We start from the raw sequence: 19,257 nt of genomic DNA, 5'->3' as shown, positions 1-19,257 counted from the left end.
TGTTGCATTCCCTGAACATGCCAGCTGGCCTTTGCAATTCTGAGTTTTGCAATCTCTCTCCCCCCATTTGTTTCCTTGGTTAAGGTAGTCTGTGTCTGATGGTTTGCAAGTTCAGCAGACTAATATGTTCAAGAAGTGACCTTTGTACAATGACGCAGTGGGGACTGTGGAGATTATTAATCACAGTGCTACACTTTTCTGAAGCTCATGTTTTAGGATTTCAGAAACTGGCTGAATGTGCTCTCTGCTGCTTCCCTGTGGAAAAGAAACAACAAACGCTGCATGGCTTCAAAGCCAAACTGAAAGAATACGTACTTAAAGATATTGCATGTATTTGGTTTTGTAATTCTGAATAACAGTAGTTAAAAACTAAATTTTACTTGTGTATCTGGATACAACTGTGTGTAGTATGCAGACTAAAGTGCGTAGGTAAACAGGTATATATGTGTATGTATGTGTGTGTGTGCATTTTATATATATATATATATATATATATATATATATATATATATATATATGTACATATATATTTTTTTTTTTCTTTTTTTTTTGACTGTGTGTATAAATACTATGTAAATAGGATTGTCTTTGTAACCGCTTTAATTTGCAGTACCTACATACATATTCTCTAAACTTGTTCTTTCTTTAAATGTCTTACCTTTCTGGGTATTGTAATTTTTATCCTTTTACTGCAACATGGAGCCCAGGTCAAGGCTGGAAAGGGTCGGTTGACCCTCACACAGTTATCAAATAGCACTATTTAAATATATAAATGTGAATTTCTCCATGGATTAATATTTCAAAAGCTGTAAGCCAAAGCCAGAGGTAGATCTGTTTGTATCCCAACAACTTTAAACTGCAGTCTTTTTTGCATCCAAATCCCAATGCTGGATCCTTGCAGCAAGACATGTTTGTTTTATGGAAACTGGAATTTGTCTGTCCCTTCCTCATGATATCCGACTACCTGGTCAAGGTTCCTCAGGGTAGAAAATTTAAAGAGGCTAGGATTGTACAAAATATAATGGTGGCGAACTGGAGCTGTGCAAAACAAAATTAGTTAAAATAAAAACACTTGCATGAAAGGAAAAGTTAACCAGTCCAGGTGGTCATTTGTACAATGTTTTATAAATCAAAAAGCAACAGTATAAAACAACATGTTTACACAGTACCTTCATGATTCCTGCAGATTTTGAAGATGAGCCAGTGCCTATGTCTGATGTATTGCGATATGTTGAAGACCCCACATTTGGGTACAAAGACTTTGCAAGGGGAGGAGAAGATCAACTGCCAACATTCCGTGCTCAGGTATTCTTGTTCTTAGTTTAGGGATAATGGAACAAACGCATTTTTGATTTTTTGTTCCTTAGTAGCCTTAACAAGATTTCCTGAAGTATGAAGGACAACTTTTTTGTCATTAAAGTACTGGGAATGAGAACCTGAATAATTAAACATACATGTTATCAAGTTAGACTGAGATATTGCTTTCGTACGGAATGTAGCTTGACTTGTTTATGTTAACATACAGCTTTATCAGAGCAGCTCACAAAACTTGACTATTCATCTGCGCGTGTGTGTGTTTAGAGACCCAGTCTGTTCCCAGACATGTTTCCCAGTCTGTCTTCATTATTTATTTTTTATTTAGCTATTTTTATTTTTACAAGGTGAGTAGACTGATCCCCAGAACCAAGCTTACTTGTAGATTGCATACTGAACTGAGTGCAGAAATATCTTTCTTCCGTAGCATAGTGCAACAAGAGGGTAACTGAGACACAAGACAGGGAGGGAAGATTGGTGTGCTCTCTGTTGTAGTATTGAACCATGTTATGGACTGCTGTATCAACAAGGTTCCAACCCTAACTTGAATGTTCTGGTGGAATAGTGAACTCTCATTCCACCAATAGAGATTGTGACACACACACACACACACCTCCTTATGTACATTTTATACTAGCAAATAAAATTGTATTCCTTTTTACACCTTTCTGTTAACATTACACATTCACTAAAATGTAAACTGGAGTGCAGCTTTTTTTTTACTTTTGTGTGTTAAAGTGGTATTTACACACATTTTTGCTAACTGATATAGCTCCAGTGTAGTTTGTTTATATTTTATGCATTTTCTCAGATAAACTTTCTCCCAGTTTATTACAGTCCTTCACACATGTCTTCCTCATTTCATGATACAAATGAGTATTGCTGGCAGACCTCCTAGAAATGAATCTTGAGGTAAAAGACATTTCATGTCACAATCACCCAGCTATTTGTTTGAAAACATCCTCTAAGTTTTTGGTGACAGGGTAGAATAGTTTTGTTATAGCTATTTAACACCTCTGCCCTCTGTGTTTATAGGATACTGTAACATCTGGTTTCATCCTAGCTTAATCTTCTGTCTTAACAACCTATGTCACTGCTGATGAAGTCTGCAATATCCCTTTATGTGTTTTATGCCTGACCAATAAAAAAAATTGCAGAAGACATCTTTTGTACACTTTATGCTCATGAGGCATGCAAAAATAGTATGAGCTGTGGCTGGAAGTGTTAGAATAAACCCTTGGGGCTAACAACTACTGCATTAATGTAGCCTTTAAGGAGCCCACTTTTTATACAATACCCCCTTTTCCAGTATAAAGATTGCCTTCACCTTTGAAGATTAAGGCCTCCTCAGCTATCTCCCCTAGGTTTTATAAATTTGTATCTGAGACCTGTGCCTGTGCCTTAACTCTTGTATGATTCTCTTCAGTTCTTCAAATGTAAGTGTAGTACTTTCTGATAAATGATTCACGTGTCTCACATTTAGACTTACTGCTGTCAGTCATTTCTTTCCCTGAAATAACTCTTTGTAGAGGAAGTCCAGTAACCCCTACCAGCTGTGGCTCTAGTTCAGGATTTTCACCACCCCCAAGCTCTTTTTCTGAAGTGGCTACATTGCCAACCTCTGTTGGAGATGGGGATAATTGCCTGGGTCTCATCCATGCTACCTTTTCCATGTGACTGGTTGCTATGTTAGCAAAGTCATTACCTATTAGACTACTTGCTGGAATATCACCAAACACTGCTGCCTGCATGTTAGTCTTCCCTTTTCAAATGAACCATGGCCAATGACACCTGGAAAAAGTGATCCTTCTGTGGCTGTAACCTAAGTGGACTTTTCAGGAAGGTAATGATTCTCTTCAACAACTCTGCAGTATCACTCATAACAATGGTTTATCTACCCACTATCAGGAAAGGGTACAGGCCTTATGATCTGAAGCATTAGTGGTTTAAAGACAACCTCCCACTATTGTTTTGTTTCTTACTTTCATTAGATCCCAAATGTAGTGTTTGCTAACAAACTTTTGCTTGGATATTTGGGGCTTACGTGCCCAGCATGGTTATAATGAAAACATTTTATTCCAAGAACCTGTTGTGTACTTGAAACTACTGTTTTCTGTTTTGGTTATAAAACTTGCTGTGAAGGTTTCCTCATTTTTCTGTGGTTTTGCAGGATCTATTGGATCAAGGCACCATCCAACCTGTTCCAGTTTCCCAAAGAACAGGATTTTACTCCAGAATGTTTCTGGTTCCCAGAAAAGTGAGTCATGGAGACTTGTCCTTTTCTCAATACTTTTCCTAAAGATTCCCATCTTTCTGGATGTTTTCCTTCAGATTGTGTTTCTCCTCTTACATCAATAGGCTTTTCTGGTTTCCCTAGGCCTAAATGATGCCAGTCTTCATATTTCCTTTCATCATCTCTTTAGGAAGTTTTTATTATCATCTCTTTAGGAAGTTTTTATTTGTTTCTTTTTCTTATTTTCAGTTTTCTGCTTTAACCTTTGGTCTTTATACTACCACATGGGTATCCACCAAATGTCTGACCCCTGTCGTAGCCTTTTGCTGGCTTCAGGGAAGCAAGATATTCCCATATATGGACAACCTGCATCTTCAGGCTCCCTCTCAATCCAGGCTTTCACAGGATCTGAACTTCACCTTAATCTTTCTACACAGTCTGGGATTCACTATCAGTCTAAAGAAGTCAGATGTTCTTTGTGTTTCACTGTTGCAGTCATCACATTTGGGTTATCCCTGCCAGGGTAGCCCTCTGCCGGCCCGAATACCAGAGACTTAGTATTTCTGCATCGGTTGCTGTCGCTTGAAGACTGACATCAGGTCATCAGTAGTATAAAGTAAGGCAGCCTACACCATTACAACAGTCTTTCTTGCAATGGAGTCCGAAGCAGTTTGCACGAGTGCCGGTTGGCCACTACCTGAGTTTCATCTACCGAATTGAAGTTGAAGTCTTCTAAAGCTAAGTTCCCCGTTGAGGACCTTTTTTTCTTGCACTAACCGATGTCAGAAAAAGTTAATTGTCTCGCCTGTGGAAAACAAATACCACACTGAGATCTTACTGTGTCACTTGTTTAGGCCCAGACAGCGACGTCCCTCATTGTTGTGTCTGTGCTTTGTTCAACGTCAGAGCTATCCATCGTCTGGCCCTTATTGTAACCAGATATTTTCGGTTACAGTCCTCGAATTCTGATATGGCTTCTGTAAGCCATCCGACAGCAGATCTTCCGAAAAAACGTAAAGATAAGAGACCGCACAGGTACAAACCTACCGATGACGCTCCCGTTAAACTAGTAGTCAGTTCTACGGTACTCAGTGAGGTGCTTTTGCAGCCCCTGATGCATCCTTCTTTTGATTTGCAGGCCACTACCGAGACCCTTTCGGAGTCCGATATGCTGCAAAACTCTTTGACTAAGGATCCTGCGGTCGTCTCACCCTTGAATGGCTCCGGAGCCACTGAGCAGGCACCGGCTTCCGAGGAAGTCCTTCGCAGTACCGAATCTCAACACAAACCGATGTCTTCTTTTACGACTACTTTTCTTTCTAAAACTACAGAGTTTCGTAGGCCCAGGGTACGAACCACACCCAAGAAACCGATGACCCACTCTCAGGCGCCTGCTACCTTGCCTCAGTCTCAAATACTTAAAATGGCGGAAGACCTTATGATAATCAGGGGAGGCCAAGCTACCCCCTCCAAAAGGAAAAGAGATCTGTCCCCTGTAGTTTTGTCTGAACAAGAGTCTGATGAATCTGATGCATCTGAATATGAAGACATGCAACCCCTCTCCACTTATGAGGATTATGATGCAGAGGATTCCATTCCTTCAGCCTCTCCCCCAGAGGATTTTTCCTTTGGGGAAATCCTGCATACCTTAAGGGAGCATTCCCAATGAGAGAGTCCGAACTACTCTCAGTCTAAAAAGAGACTCAGGAAATTCTTAGATCTTCCACAGCACAGACCCTTAGCCATACCCCCAGTCCTGGATGTTGTGGAGGATGTTTTCCTCAAATCCAGCTTGACTCCTGATGCCCTTCCTTCTGCTCCCAGAAAACCAGACTGGTACTATAGAGTCTCTGACTCACACAAATATCTGTTTAAAAATCCTACAGCTGACTCTGAGGTCATTTCTCAAGGGCCAAAAGGGATTAAAGCCACCTCTGCTAAGAATCCCCCCCCCCCCCAGACAGGGATTCCTGAGCATTGGACAGATGGGGTAAAAAAGTATTGGGGAACTAAATTGTCAGTTTCATATGCTGAAATTTCAGCAACTTACCTTGGAAATCCTTAAACAAAAAATGTCTTCCCTTCCTGCTTGGGCAGAGTCTAAAGATTTACAAGATTTAATGCATTCTGCAAGTCAAGTAACTAAACACACCTTGCACTGTGGTTTTGATGCCCTAGAAGCTTCTTACAGGGCAGCAGTCACTAGATCTGTCATTAGAAAGCATGCATGGCTTAAGGAACAGCCCCTGCCAGACTATGTCAAGTCTAAATTGTTGGATGCCCCCTTGCACAAAGATATAACGTATTTGGCACTAAGGCAGAAGAGGTCTTAAAAAGATGGAGGAAAAAGCAAAATCTATGCAAACAGTTAAGGATTTCTTACAGGTCCAGCACCCTAAGTTCAGCAGGTATTGTCCCTCCAAACACTGGTCCTTTCCTGCTCCCAGTAAACCGGCCCAGTTGAGGCCCCTTGGAAGCAGACCCCCCAGACAGCAGACCCAGGGAATGCAGAGATCTAAGCAGTGGACTACCTCCACTTCAAAGCCAGGGAGTTGTAAGCCACCGCCTTATGGTAAGAACTCACAATGACTCGCCTCCACCCCCTCCCTCTGCCAACCTTCACTTACCCCAAGGAGGAAAACTCTCCTTTCACTCAAGCACCTGGGCCACCATTACCAAGGACCACTGGGTTCTGAACATCGTGTCTCTGATACAAATTTTCCTTCCACACCCTTCCAACCCCAAAAGGGTTCCCAGATCTACCACAAAATCAGTGGGCAGAGGCTCAAAAGCAAATCCTTTCCCCTGCTCTCTATGAGGGCAGTAGAGCATGTTCCTGCAGCACAGATAGGCCAAGGTTTCTACTCCAGACTTTTTCTGGTGCCCAGCAAAGAGGGCACCAGGCACCCCATCCTCGATTTGTCCCTTCTAAACACCTTCCTGGTGATCCCAAAATTCAAAATGCTCACCCTCCAGCAGCTGCTATCCATGCTCTCCAAGCACCCTAGATCTAAAAGAGGCCTACCTCCACATTCCTATCAGGGAATCATGCAGGAAATATCTCTGCTTCAGGGCAGGATTTCAGCACTTTCTGTTGCTTCCCTTTGCCTTACCTACTGCTCCCAGAGTTTTCACAAAATGTCTGGCAATGGCCATTACCTTTTTCAGGCAAAGAAATATATTCAGATTTACCCATACTTAGACGACTGCCTTATTCAGGCAGACAGCCGGGAAAAGCTGCTCAAACACCTGGCCTTTCTAAAGACCTTTCTAACCTACCTAGGGTACACAATCAATGAAAAGAAATCCAAACAGCTGCCCACCCAAAGGAAAACCTTCCTGGGAGCAAGTCTGGGCACAGCATCCCAGGTGGCATACCTTACTCCAGAGAAACAAATTTTCCTGTCAGCTTACTTCTCTCAACTAGCCACCAGACCCCATCTAACTGCAAAGAAGATCCTGCAAGCTTTGGGGTTCATGGCATCTTGCATGCTACTCATTCCATATGCCAGACTGCATGAGGAAACTTCAGTGGTACCTAAAGAGCCTTTGATGCCAACACTCTCAAGACATGGAAACTCTTCTACCTATAATTCCTTGCCTCAGAAAAAACATTTCTTTGGTGGGCAACAGCATGCTCCCACAACAAGGGAATGCCTTTCTCCCCACTGCCCAGACCCTCACCACAGATTCATCAGACTACGCTTGGGGTGCCCACTTGGATGGCAGGTGCATACAGGGCCAATGGAGCCCACAGCAAATCCCTCTGCATATCAGTCAAAAAGAGATGATGGCTGCGCAGTAAGCCTTGATAGCTTTCAAGCACCTTCTCTCTCCAGGGGCTCTCCTGATCAAAACAGACAACACCACTGTGATGTGGTACAGCAACAAGCAGGGAGGGACTCGCTCCTACCCTCTATGCAGGCTGACCATGACCCTTTGGAACACAGCCTCTACCATGCAACTTCACCTGTCAGCAAAATTCCTACCAGGCTCTTTCAACTCTCTGGCAGACCAATTAAGCAGAAATCTTTTGGACCCTCGCGAGTGACAACTCAACAGAAGTACCTTCACCATAATAACTCAGAAATGGGGAAGCCCGAAGGTTGACCTCTCTGCCTCCCGCACCAACCATCAGCTCAGCAAATTCTGCACCAGGGAGCATCACTGCATGGCTTGGAAAGTGGATGCCCTGTTCTTCCCATGGGTCAATCTATCGGTCTATGCATTTACTCCCCTCCCTCACATCCCCAGGGTACTGCTCAAGGACCATTCTTATAGCTCCAGACTGGCCCTGGCAGCACTTGTACCCCTTGCTGTGTAGCCTGTCCCCACTACCCCATGGCATCTTCCTCAGATTCCAAACCTCCTGACCCAGAGGGAAGGGGAATTCATGCATCCCCAATTGCAGACTCTGTTTTGCAGCTTGGCTTATTTCCTAACCCCAAACCAATCTGCCAGCCTCAGTACACGGGTTCTGGATGTTATCCATGAGGCCAGATGTCCTAGTACCAGAAAGTCTTATGCTGACAAATGGAAAAGGTTCTGCACCTGGATCCAGGCTAGGGGAGCCAATACGGCACAGCCCTCCCTCCCTCAATCCTCATCCTGGATTTACTTAGCTGACCTACTACATAGTGGCCTCTCTTTCTCCTCTGTAAAAATTCATGCCTCTGCTATTTCTGCCCATTTTCCCTCTGAGTAGTCCCTTTTCTCACAACCTTTGATCAAACAGTTCCTCCAAGTGACAGCAACTGACGCAGAAATACTAAGTCTCTGGTATTTGGGCCGGCCAAGGGCTACCCTGGCAGGGATAACCCAAATGTGATGATTGCAACAGTGAATACACTCGAACATCTACATTTATGGTAGGTGTACACAACTGTACTTTCTGACTCCTTCCCAAGACTGCATTTTTCGGGGTTGCAGAATCCAACCCATTCCAATGCTGGTTTCTGTTCCTTTCCCCAAGGTACTGTATCTGGCAACCTACTTCCAGTCTCTACTTTCCCATTCTTTCATTCCTGCAAAGAAGTTTCTCAGAGCCTTGGGGTCTATGCCATCTACCATTCCCATGCTTCCTTTGCCAAGCTTCTTATGCAAAAGCTTCAGTGGTACCTAAAGATGATTCGGTTCCAGCATTGCTACCCTCTAGAGTTTCGATTTGCTTACTACCTTGCCTTAAACTTGAATTTCATTGGTAGATTTGGCAGACCTCCCTCAATCCAGGTCTAGCTTTTCAGACTCCTACCCCTACTGAAGACCTGTGCACATATGCTTCCAATCTGGGTGCGGAGCCTCCTCCAACAGTATGAAGCTTCAGGGTCTGTGGCCCCATCAGCAGAGATCAACATCACCTCAACATAAGAGATGAGGATGCTCATTCTTTCTGTTCAGGCTTTCCAATCTATTTGGATGCCAGGCCCTTTAAAGATCTTTGCAGACAACACCAATAGGCATGTAGTATTTTAATAAACGGGGGGAACAGGTCTTTATTTGTATGTAGACTAGCCCTTCTGGCTTGGAACATGGATGACTGCCATTAGGTAACCCTTCTAGTGGTCTAAATCCCTTGAGAACACAGCATTGTGGCAGACTGAGCAGGTCCAGAGCACAATCTCATGAATGGATGCTTCACAGGGAAGGGTTTCTGGACATACGATATTGGTGAGGTATTTCTCAAGTGGGTCTTTTTGTCTCCTCCCTGAACAGGCAACTTTCTCGCTTCTGTTCCAGAGTCCCAAATCCTCTGACTTGGATGGTTGATGCCAAGCCTTTTCTTGGAAGGGAATGCACCTATATGCTTGCCTCCTCTTCCTCTGCTAACCAGGGTCCTGTCAAAATCCGAAAGAACTATGCCAGAATCTTGCTTCTAACGCCATTTTGGCCCAGACAGCACTGGTTCCCACTCCTCTTTCACTGGCCAGGGACAGTCATCACAAGTTACCTCACTAGATGGATCTTCTAAAACAAGACAAGGTGCATCTCATTCACCCTCACTTGTCCGCTCTTCATTTGACACGTTCAGTGATAGGGTTTTGATTGCTTTCAGACATCTCTTTTCTAAGGATTTGCTTGGGGTTCTGCAGGAGACCAGGAAACCCACTACCAGAAATTCATTTATGGCTATATGGAAGAGATTTTCTGTTTGATGTGTGAAGCATCACCAGGATCTCTTCTTAGCAGATGTCATTTTAGTCCTTTCTTGTGTGAACTGCTTCATGCTGGCCTAGCACATTCTTCTGCTAAAGCTCACTTGTCAGCAATCTGTGCTTGTCTGTCTGAGCCCACCACTGGTCTCTCGTTTTGACATCTAACAATTCCTTAACGGTATCCTTCATGTCATATCACAAAGAAAACCTATTCTTCCTTCTTTGGACCTTTAATTTTGTTCCTGAAAATTTATTTTGAGCCTGCTTCTTCCTCTTTGCAACACTGCACCTGGAAGACTGTTTTGTTAATTGCTCCTACTTCAACCAAAAGAGTCTCTGAACTTTGGGCTCTGATGGGTGGTTCCTTCCTTTTAGGTTTTTCAGAGACTAAGTCTCTCTACATAGTCATCCTTTTTTATACCAAGGGTGGTCAGTGAGTTCTCTCTTAATCATACTGTCCAGCTTCCTGTCTTTTTTTTCCTGCCTTCCTGTCTTTTTTCCCTCAGTCTGCTAGTGAAAAGTTTCTTCACACCTCAGATCTGCATAGCCTTTGCCTTATCCAAATATTTTTTTTTTCCGCATTTCCTCTTCCCTTCTGGATGCACTTGTCCTTTATCCTGGGGTTACTGTAGTTCTCCTTAGGCACTTCAGTTCTGATTATTGAGCATGCATACGTCACCTTTATACCCTCTGCCTATGTTGGGAGCATATGTCTGACTTACAGTGCTTGGAGGAGGTAAAAGATTTGGCATACTGGTTGGAAGTTGGGCTGTTCTTGGCAGGAGATCCCACATGTTATGAAAAATGCAACAGTGAGAAGGACATCTATTGTTGTGGTAAGATTTTACACAACTGTAGTTTTCTTCCAGATCCCAGGGATGATAACTTGATTTAGGCACACGTCAAACACAAATTGAATGCATCAGATAGAAATTCATTTCTCATTTTATATACATGTAAGCGAGTTGAACCTCTTGGGTTCTTTTTTAGTCATGTCCTATGTAAATAAAAAAAGACTAATCATATTAAGTATCACAGAACAAAGCAACAAATCACAATATACATAACAAGCAAAATATTCTTAACTTACAGGTGCATTCAGTTTAAGGACACCAGTGTGAGTCTCACCAAACACAGACCTGCAGATATCTGTAAGGTTTATTTTTTTTATCTATTTGTAAATCATTGTTAACATATAGAAAAAAACATAATAAATATACTTCTTAATTTTACACATGTGCAGAGTCAGGGTAGAAGTAATCCACCATTGTACATATGCAAAAACAAACATGATGACTGTACTTTTAATTTTAAAGATATTGAGAGATAAGATAAAAACAAAACAAACGACTTCACGATTGCTCGGTAGTCCAAAAATGGAGTGCCAGCACTCAAATAATGCCAAAGTCCATGTAAATGTTTGTAATACTTTATTCACATCAATAAAAATAATAAAAAGAGAAAGAATCAAGCGCTTTCATCTCCAGTTTCGAAGATTTTATAAAGATGGAACAAAAAAACATTAACTGTTCAATTTAAATCATCCATAATTAAATAATGGACCAATCATAACCAAGGACTCATACGTAATTAATCAGTAATGAAAACCTGCAACAGACATCTAAACTGTAAATCCTTACTGAAAAATAAACATATATACAGCCTATAACAATATATACACACACCCAGGAATAAATAACATTCCTTTCAGATACAATAGAAAGACTCTAAAATTAATATATTATATATATAAAATTAAATTATTAAAAATTATTTAAAAAAAAACTACATATATATATATATATATATATATATATATATATATATATATATATATATATATATATATATATATATATACATACACACACATTTAAATTATACAATGGGGGCCTATCCACTATACTAATATTATAAAACTATCTAAAAATATAAATATAAAAAACAAAATATTAATAAATATAATTAAATAATTATTCTAAAAAGCACATATCATAGAACCATTAAAAACTTGGAATATATAGATCCTATTGTGTGTATAGGACAAAGTTAGTCATAATAAATACATGTAATACCTAACAACAAACATAAAATACATATAGCAGCCCAAAGAAGTAATAAATAAATGCATTTAAATTAATTGTCTACACAAATGCCTTTAATTTTAAGAAGCAAGTAATTGAAAAAGATTTGTTTAAGCCTGGCCTCTGAGTTGCATTTGTCCTAAGTTGCCATAAGGCTTCATTTCTCTCAAGATATAATGGCCATGGTCCACCTCTTGGGTCAATTTGTAAGGGCTCAGTCACAGTAAACAAAAAGCACAGTGTACAACCCTCTCAGTATAACAACTACACTTCTTCAGGGTGACCTTTATACCATTAATATTAAAAGTTGACCCTTCTATTATATATTCACAATAGTTGCACAGTCCACATTTTTTCATAAAGCCCTTCATTTGTAACTGGCCACCACTTTCAAAAATATTTTTAAGAGATTGGCCCTTCCTATAGACAACAACAGGTTTCTCCCCAACACATTGTCTAATTTCACTACATGATGATAAAAATCACCCAATTCTTAAACAGAATTTCAGTAATTTCTTTACTTGCTAAGTTATAAGTAGTAATAAACGCTGAACGAAAATTAACATTAGTTGGGTCAGTCCTACTGGGTGTCCCCACATTTACATTGGGTACTACATTCAATTCATTAGAAGTGATCTCAAATATATCGTAATATTCACTATAAACATTCCTGTGAGCAGATTGTCTACCTTCAATAGTTAAAGTGGCCTGAAAGAAATCCCTCTCCCTTTTGTTAATGATCTCCAGCATCAAATTGTTAACCAACTCCACCGGATAGTCTGTCTTCAGAAACATATCCTTTTAAGAGTTCACATTCATTAAGAAACAAGTCAAAACAAGAAACCATCTGGGCCGCCCTTATGAACTGCTCCTTCACCACTGTTCTTTTTTCCTTATAAGGATGGGAGCTGTCAAAGTGTAAGAAACTGTTTGAATAAGTTTCTTTTACGGTGAATCTCCGATAAATTTTTTTGAAGACATATCCTTTAACAGCCTAACATCTAAGTAGGAGATTTCATTCAGACCAACAGCATGGGTAACTTTCAAAAAAGGCATTGGAATTGTTAATATAAAATAAAAAATTGCCTATTAGGTCTCCAGGCCCATCCCAAAATATAAAAATATCATACAAAAATCATACATACATTCTGCAGTGCATATAAAAATGTGAATTAAATAGAAACTTTCTCTCCCACTGCAGCATAACCATATTGGCATATAAACCGCCACATGTGGAGCCCATAGCAACCCCCACAGTTTGGATGAAAAACTCATTATTAAAAAATATATAATTATTTTTTAAAACCAATTCAAATAATTGTTCATACACATTAATATTGAGCTGGGATACCCCTCTTTCTAATAAATAATCGCATACCCATTCCACCCCTATATCATGGGCTATTGAGGTATATAAATCCTTCACATCTATGGTAATGAACAAATCAGTGTCAATAAATTCCAAATTGTTAATCCTTTGTAGAAAATCCCACGAATCTTTACATAAACTCATTTCATCAGCAACAAAGGATTTTAACTTAATGTCCAAATATCTAGCAATAAGGGTGGCCACGGTAGTGCAGTGGTTAGGATTGCCGCCTCACAGCAAGAGGTTCTCCGGTTCGATCCTCGGCTGGGGTGCCTTCTGTGCGGAGTCTGCATGTCCTCTCTGTAGTCACGTGGGTTTCCTCCGGGTGCTCCGGTTTCCTCCCACCTCCCAAAGACATGCTGCAGGTGGATTGGACACTCTAAAATTGGCCCTAGATGTGAGTGCGTGTGCCTTCTGTGAAAGGTTGGGCGCCGGGCTGACAACTCGACACTTTAAAACTCCACTGCCAATCATGAGTTGACAGGTGATTCGCTGTGGCGACCCCTAACCAGGAAAAGTCAAAAGAAGTCGTTGTCCAAATATCTAGCAATAGGATATGTAATAGATCCTCGCCCATCTACAATCGAGCGCATGGGTGGATCTGAGATACTTTATGTATTTTGGATAAACCAAAAATACATGGAGTACCCGGGTGAGGAACAGAGCAAAAAATTATATTCATCAATAGAGATGGAACCCTCAATAAACAAATCATTAAGTTCATTTCAAATCCTGTTATAAGTGCTATTTAATTAATTCAAAGTTATTTTCCTGTATGCATCCCCATCTAAAATTTTCCTCATTCGTTCATTATAATCACCCAAGTCCATAATGACAATCCCCCCACCCTTATCTGGTTTAATAACCCTTACGTCCTTATTAGACCTTAATTTAGTCAAATCCTCCAATTCACCCTTACTCAAATTAGTGTAAAACACTTCCTTTTGTAAGTTCCTGACATCAACTTCACATAATTTTCCAACATTGATATAAAAGAATGTATGGGTGGGTTATACGTACTTGAAATGTGTAGGGGGTTGCTCTCATGTTCCACAGATTTAAATAAAACATTCAAATTCAACTTCCTTACAAAGTGTCTCAGGTCAACCAATGTTTGAGCTACATTATAATTCTTTACAGGAACAAAGGACAATCCTTTAGCAAGTAAATCACAGTCATTGACATCAATTTGGGCAGATGAAAAATTAAATACAGTAAAATCACCTTTGGAATTTCTTAAAATAGAACATTTGTCCGACATATGTCTCTGTGAGGTTAATTCCAACCTCGACGTCCCCATCCCCCCCCTCGGGCCCTGCTCGTGGAAAATGTCCCCTGACCCTGCACATTCGGATTGTATCTGTCTCTCAGTCTCTCGGACCTCCTTAATGGAGGAAAATTCTCCTGATCCAAAAAAGAATCCTGATTACTTGCAGAAGCAACATCAGTATTGTGGTCACTATTCCAAACTTGTGACCTAGGAGGCGGAGGGTAGGCTGTGTTAGTATTATACTGGGCCCTGTCCCTATCAGTTTTCTTCATTTTTCTATTTTTTATCAAAGCCATTTTCTGCTCAGTACTTATAAAAACTCTGTTATAGTCAAATATATTTTCCTCATGTGCAACATCATGCACAATTTTCCTATCCAATTCTGTTGCCTCCTTCATTAAATCAGTCAACTGTAGTTCATTGTGTTTTATAACAAGCTCCATGTGTTTGGAGCCATGCCTATCAAACATTAGAAGTAGCTCCTGGTGAAAACAAAAAACAGTCACCAGTCCTGTGGGGAAGCGCCCCATGCGCAAACCCTTAGGAACTAGTTTAAGCCTCAAACATTCTTTAAAATAGGCATTGTCCAATTGTATTTTTTTGATATTAAGAAAAAATAATCTAGTTTTTGTAAGTTATTAGTATAAGAGGATACACTTACAGGTTCATTTGTAGAAAAAGCAGCATTATCCTCTAGCCATTCATTCATGTTGATAGGAGGGCTAGAATTCAACTGAACACCCTCACGGACATTTTGTCTCATCAGATTAACCCCATTTGATCAGCGTTGATTGGCGGTAGTTGTATTTACTGCAATCAACCCATCAAATCCACTCACCATCATCCCTTGTCCCAATTCTGCTTTGTCAATGTCCAAAAATTGTGAAAGAGTACTCTTGCCAATACCACAGCTCCCTCTAGAAGTAGAGATTGCCTGGTTCAGCCCTCCATTCGGAGCTGACGTCACCTGGGCATGCTCTATGCAGTCCAACCTCTGGGGAATGCATTCGAGTTGAAGTAGAATATTTTCAATTGATTCACCAAATGGTTATGAATACAAGGATTGTTGAGACTCCATCACCTGTATTTCCAATGACATAGATGCACAAGACTAAATAAAAATGAACCAAACGACTTCCCAATTACTCGGCAGTCCAGAAATGGAGTGCCAACACTCAAATAATGCCAAAGTCCACGTAAATGTTTGTAATACTTTATTCACATCGATAAAAATAATAAAAAGAGAAAGAATCAAGCGCTTTCATCTCCAGTTTCGGAGATTTTATAAAGATGGAACAAAAAAACATTAACTGTTCAATTTAAATCATCCATAATTAAATAATGGACCAGTCATGACCCAGGACTCGTATATGTATATATATATATATATATATATATATATATATATATATATATATATATTGCCCATAACAATACATACACACACACAGGAATAAGTAACATTCCTTTCAGATACAATAGAAAGAATCTAAAATGAATATATTATATATATAAAATTAAATATTATTAAAAATTATATATATATATATATATATATATATATATATATATATATATATATATATATATACACACACACACACACACATTTAAATTGTACGATGGGGGCCTATCCACTATACTAATGTCATTATAAAACTATCTAAAAATATAAAATAAAAAACTAAATAATAAATTAAATAATTCTAAAGAATAACCCCTCCCAGAGAGTAAACATTCCGTACACCCCACACAATCCAAAAATAAAAGCAGTCAGGAAACCCAGGTACCAGAGCGAGACAAAGCTGTTAAAATCCAAACACATCCAATCCACAGTGAAGCGATTCAGTCCAACATTAACTGTTTTATTCAAAAGTCAAAGAAATTTTGTAAGCGCTTTCACCCAACATGGCTTTATCAGACCATAAATCCTCTCTTACAACTGCTTATTTATATATATATATATATATATATATATATATATATATATATATATACATACATGTATAAAAAAGGCGCCAAACAAGACCTTTAAAATTAAAGTGACAACACCCCTCTCAATATAAAGAAGCATGCAAATGCAATAGGGTCTATATTAGACCACCGAACTTTCAAAATTTCAAGTGTTCTAATATCGAACCCTATGAATCAAAAATTTAAAACATCGAACAAACAAGAACAGCAAATTTTTTTCCTAGGGAAAAAATTTGCTGTTCCAAAACACGTACACACAACACAAGCACACCAAACAAACTGCAGTCCACACACATACACCTAAACTCTTACACCTAACCCTACACTAAGCTATACATATACCACTAACTATCCACTTACATTAACCCAAACCCTAACCCTAAGGTCCGTTACTATCGCACAGTCACCTCACCCGCTCCCTAACCCTAACTCACCTACCCCACCCTAACCCTCACGTCCACGCAGTCGCACACGTACCTGAACCCGACCAGTAACTTTCCACCACAGCGCTGAAAATACCGAAGCAACTGAAATGGACAACCGAATTCTTTCCCTAGGAAAAAATTTGGTTTTCTGTTTCTTTGATATTTTCAGCGTTCGCTGAAAACGGGTTGATATTAGAACACTCTAAATTTTGAACGTTCGGTGTTCTAATATAGACTCAATACAATATACAAGCAAAATACACGTAAAAAACATACAAATAAATACATATAATTCACTCTCTCTAAGCATACACAAAATGCATCAAAAATGCTAGAGCATATGCATGAATAAAAATACTAATGAGAAAATATATACAATTAAAACAGTAAAAAATAATAAACAAGTAAATATGCCTAAAACTACTACCGAAGGCCTCTCGACTTTAGAAAGGGCTTAAGTGGTACCTTGCCATTAAGGCCTGGATATTGATCTGCCCTAAGTCTAATGATCCATCTGGCTTCCTGCGTTTCAGTCTGATTCCTAATGTCACTACCTCCAGAGTTAGTAGTCATTACCTCAATGACTCTAAACATAAACATGTGTGTCATCTTTTCCTAAAACATGTTTAGAGAGCGCATTAACAGTGGATTTTATCCTAATCTGGTATAAATGCTCACTTATCCTGTCCCTGAATTTTCTGTCTGTCTTGCCAACATAGAATACTTCACATGCCGTACAGCTAGCAAGATGGACCACATTTTCAGATAAACAATTTGCAGATGCATTAAAATCATATCTGATACCATTTAAAGGGTGCATAAAGCTATCTATAGAATCTATGAAATTACAAAAATTACACTGGTTGCAAGGAAACGTCCCTAACACATCACAATTCTCATCCCTCTCCTCACATTTGGGATAACACAATCATTTCTTCAAGTTAGATCTATTCTTATAGACAAACCGTGGAGTAGCTCTTACAACCTCTGTAGTATTGGGGTTTGCCCTCAACACCTCCCAATGTGACCTAATCACATCCTTAACACTTCCAATATCCTTAGTATAAAAGAGGGGTATCCTAACACTATTAAACTCAACAAGGTCCTTGGGACATTCTGACCCACCTGGTTAGTAGCAATCTCCACTAAATCTGAAAAATAAGGGGTGCCCACACCTTCTCTCAAAGTGAATAACCCACTGATCCCCTTCTCAATCTCCTCATTCTTATATGCCCTTGCCTTAAACCTCTTACACAGGTCATGCAATTTGGAATCATATCCCACTTGGGAGGGATTATATCGAGAGATCCTCATAGCGTGACCTGTAACCACATTCCCAAATACGTATCCTGGATGCATGCTATGCCTGTGTAACAGGGCATTGTGGTGACTTGACTTTCTAAACACTCCCGTATTCAACATCCCATTATCCAACCTTAAGCATGGTTCCAGACAGCAGGAGCTAGCTTTGCAATGGAGTTTTCAGTAATTACAAGGGTAAGGGAGTTTGGTGGTGGTGTACTTCATGTGTCTCTCAGCTACTAGCTTCTAATTTGTAACATGTTCTATTCGGGTGGACAATAGCTATTTTGATGACGTAAGGTAGTGCCAGCTGTGCCAGGGAGAGTAGGGCAGTGCATGTGTAGCATAGCTAGCTGGAATTTTATAAAGAATTGTATGTCCTTTGAATGTCAAACTGATTTGTATACACGTTTGTGTTAAAAATGTATTTGTAAAGTTACTTGTGTTAAAAATGTGTCAACAGTGGATCCTGCTAGACAGAAAAGAAATATACATGTATGTCAGACTGTATTGTTGTAACTGATGAAATATATATATTTTAACAGAGGATACTGAAAGGGAAGGGGTTAAGCTCAGCCCATCTAACCTTAAGAAAAATGCCCTGAAATTAAATGACTTGGTTTAGGCCATAAAGATTTTATCTCACAGGTCTGATTGCTGCCAGAGAATAGCTTCTGCAGGAAGGGTAAAAATGTTGGAATTGTTTCAGTTTCAGATGCTGTAATAAACCTTATCTAAAGTTCTGTGTGTGTATTGACACATCAATTCCAGATCATTACTTAGTTTCTAGTGAGGGAGTAGTGTGGGAACCACAGAATCGGGTGACTAGATGTGATGTCATTCTGTAGCCAACACTGAAGTTGTATTTGAATACTAGTGGGAGATGTGAGGTGTGCACTCTGTTTAGACACTCATCCACTTTTATCTCCCTTGCTTTAGTAACTAAGGAACTGTAATTCTTCAGTCAGTTAGAAAATATAGTGAGATTATTTAAACTTTTTTTTCCTTTATCTGTCTGAGTCTTTCCATCTGTGTTGTTGTTTATATTTTCTGTGATTGAAACACTGGTGTTTATTGTAAATAAATATTCACTAATTTCATGTTTTTTATTATTTGTTGTTATTATTAAATATA

At 39.5% G+C, this 19,257-nt stretch overlaps 1 protein-coding gene across 1 annotated transcript in view; it reads left to right on the top strand.

Annotated features, from left to right (window-relative positions):
- Positions 1–19,257, top strand: part of SESN3 (sestrin 3) — a 771,776-nt gene that overhangs the window by 675,331 nt on the left and 77,188 nt on the right. Inside the window, exon 7 of the mRNA XM_044071268.1 lies at positions 1,187–1,305. Coding sequence (XP_043927203.1) covers positions 1,187–1,305 — 119 coding nt within the window. The remainder of the gene's footprint in view (positions 1–1,186; positions 1,306–19,257) is intronic.

This window comes from Protopterus annectens, chromosome 5.part0 (assembly GCF_019279795.1).
Source record: "Protopterus annectens isolate FY-2018-M chromosome 5.part0, PAN1.0, whole genome shotgun sequence".
NCBI lineage: Eukaryota > Metazoa > Chordata > Ceratodontiformes > Protopteridae > Protopterus > Protopterus annectens.
Note: the sequence above shows the minus strand (reverse complement) of the source record. Positions and strands in the feature narration are given on the sequence as shown.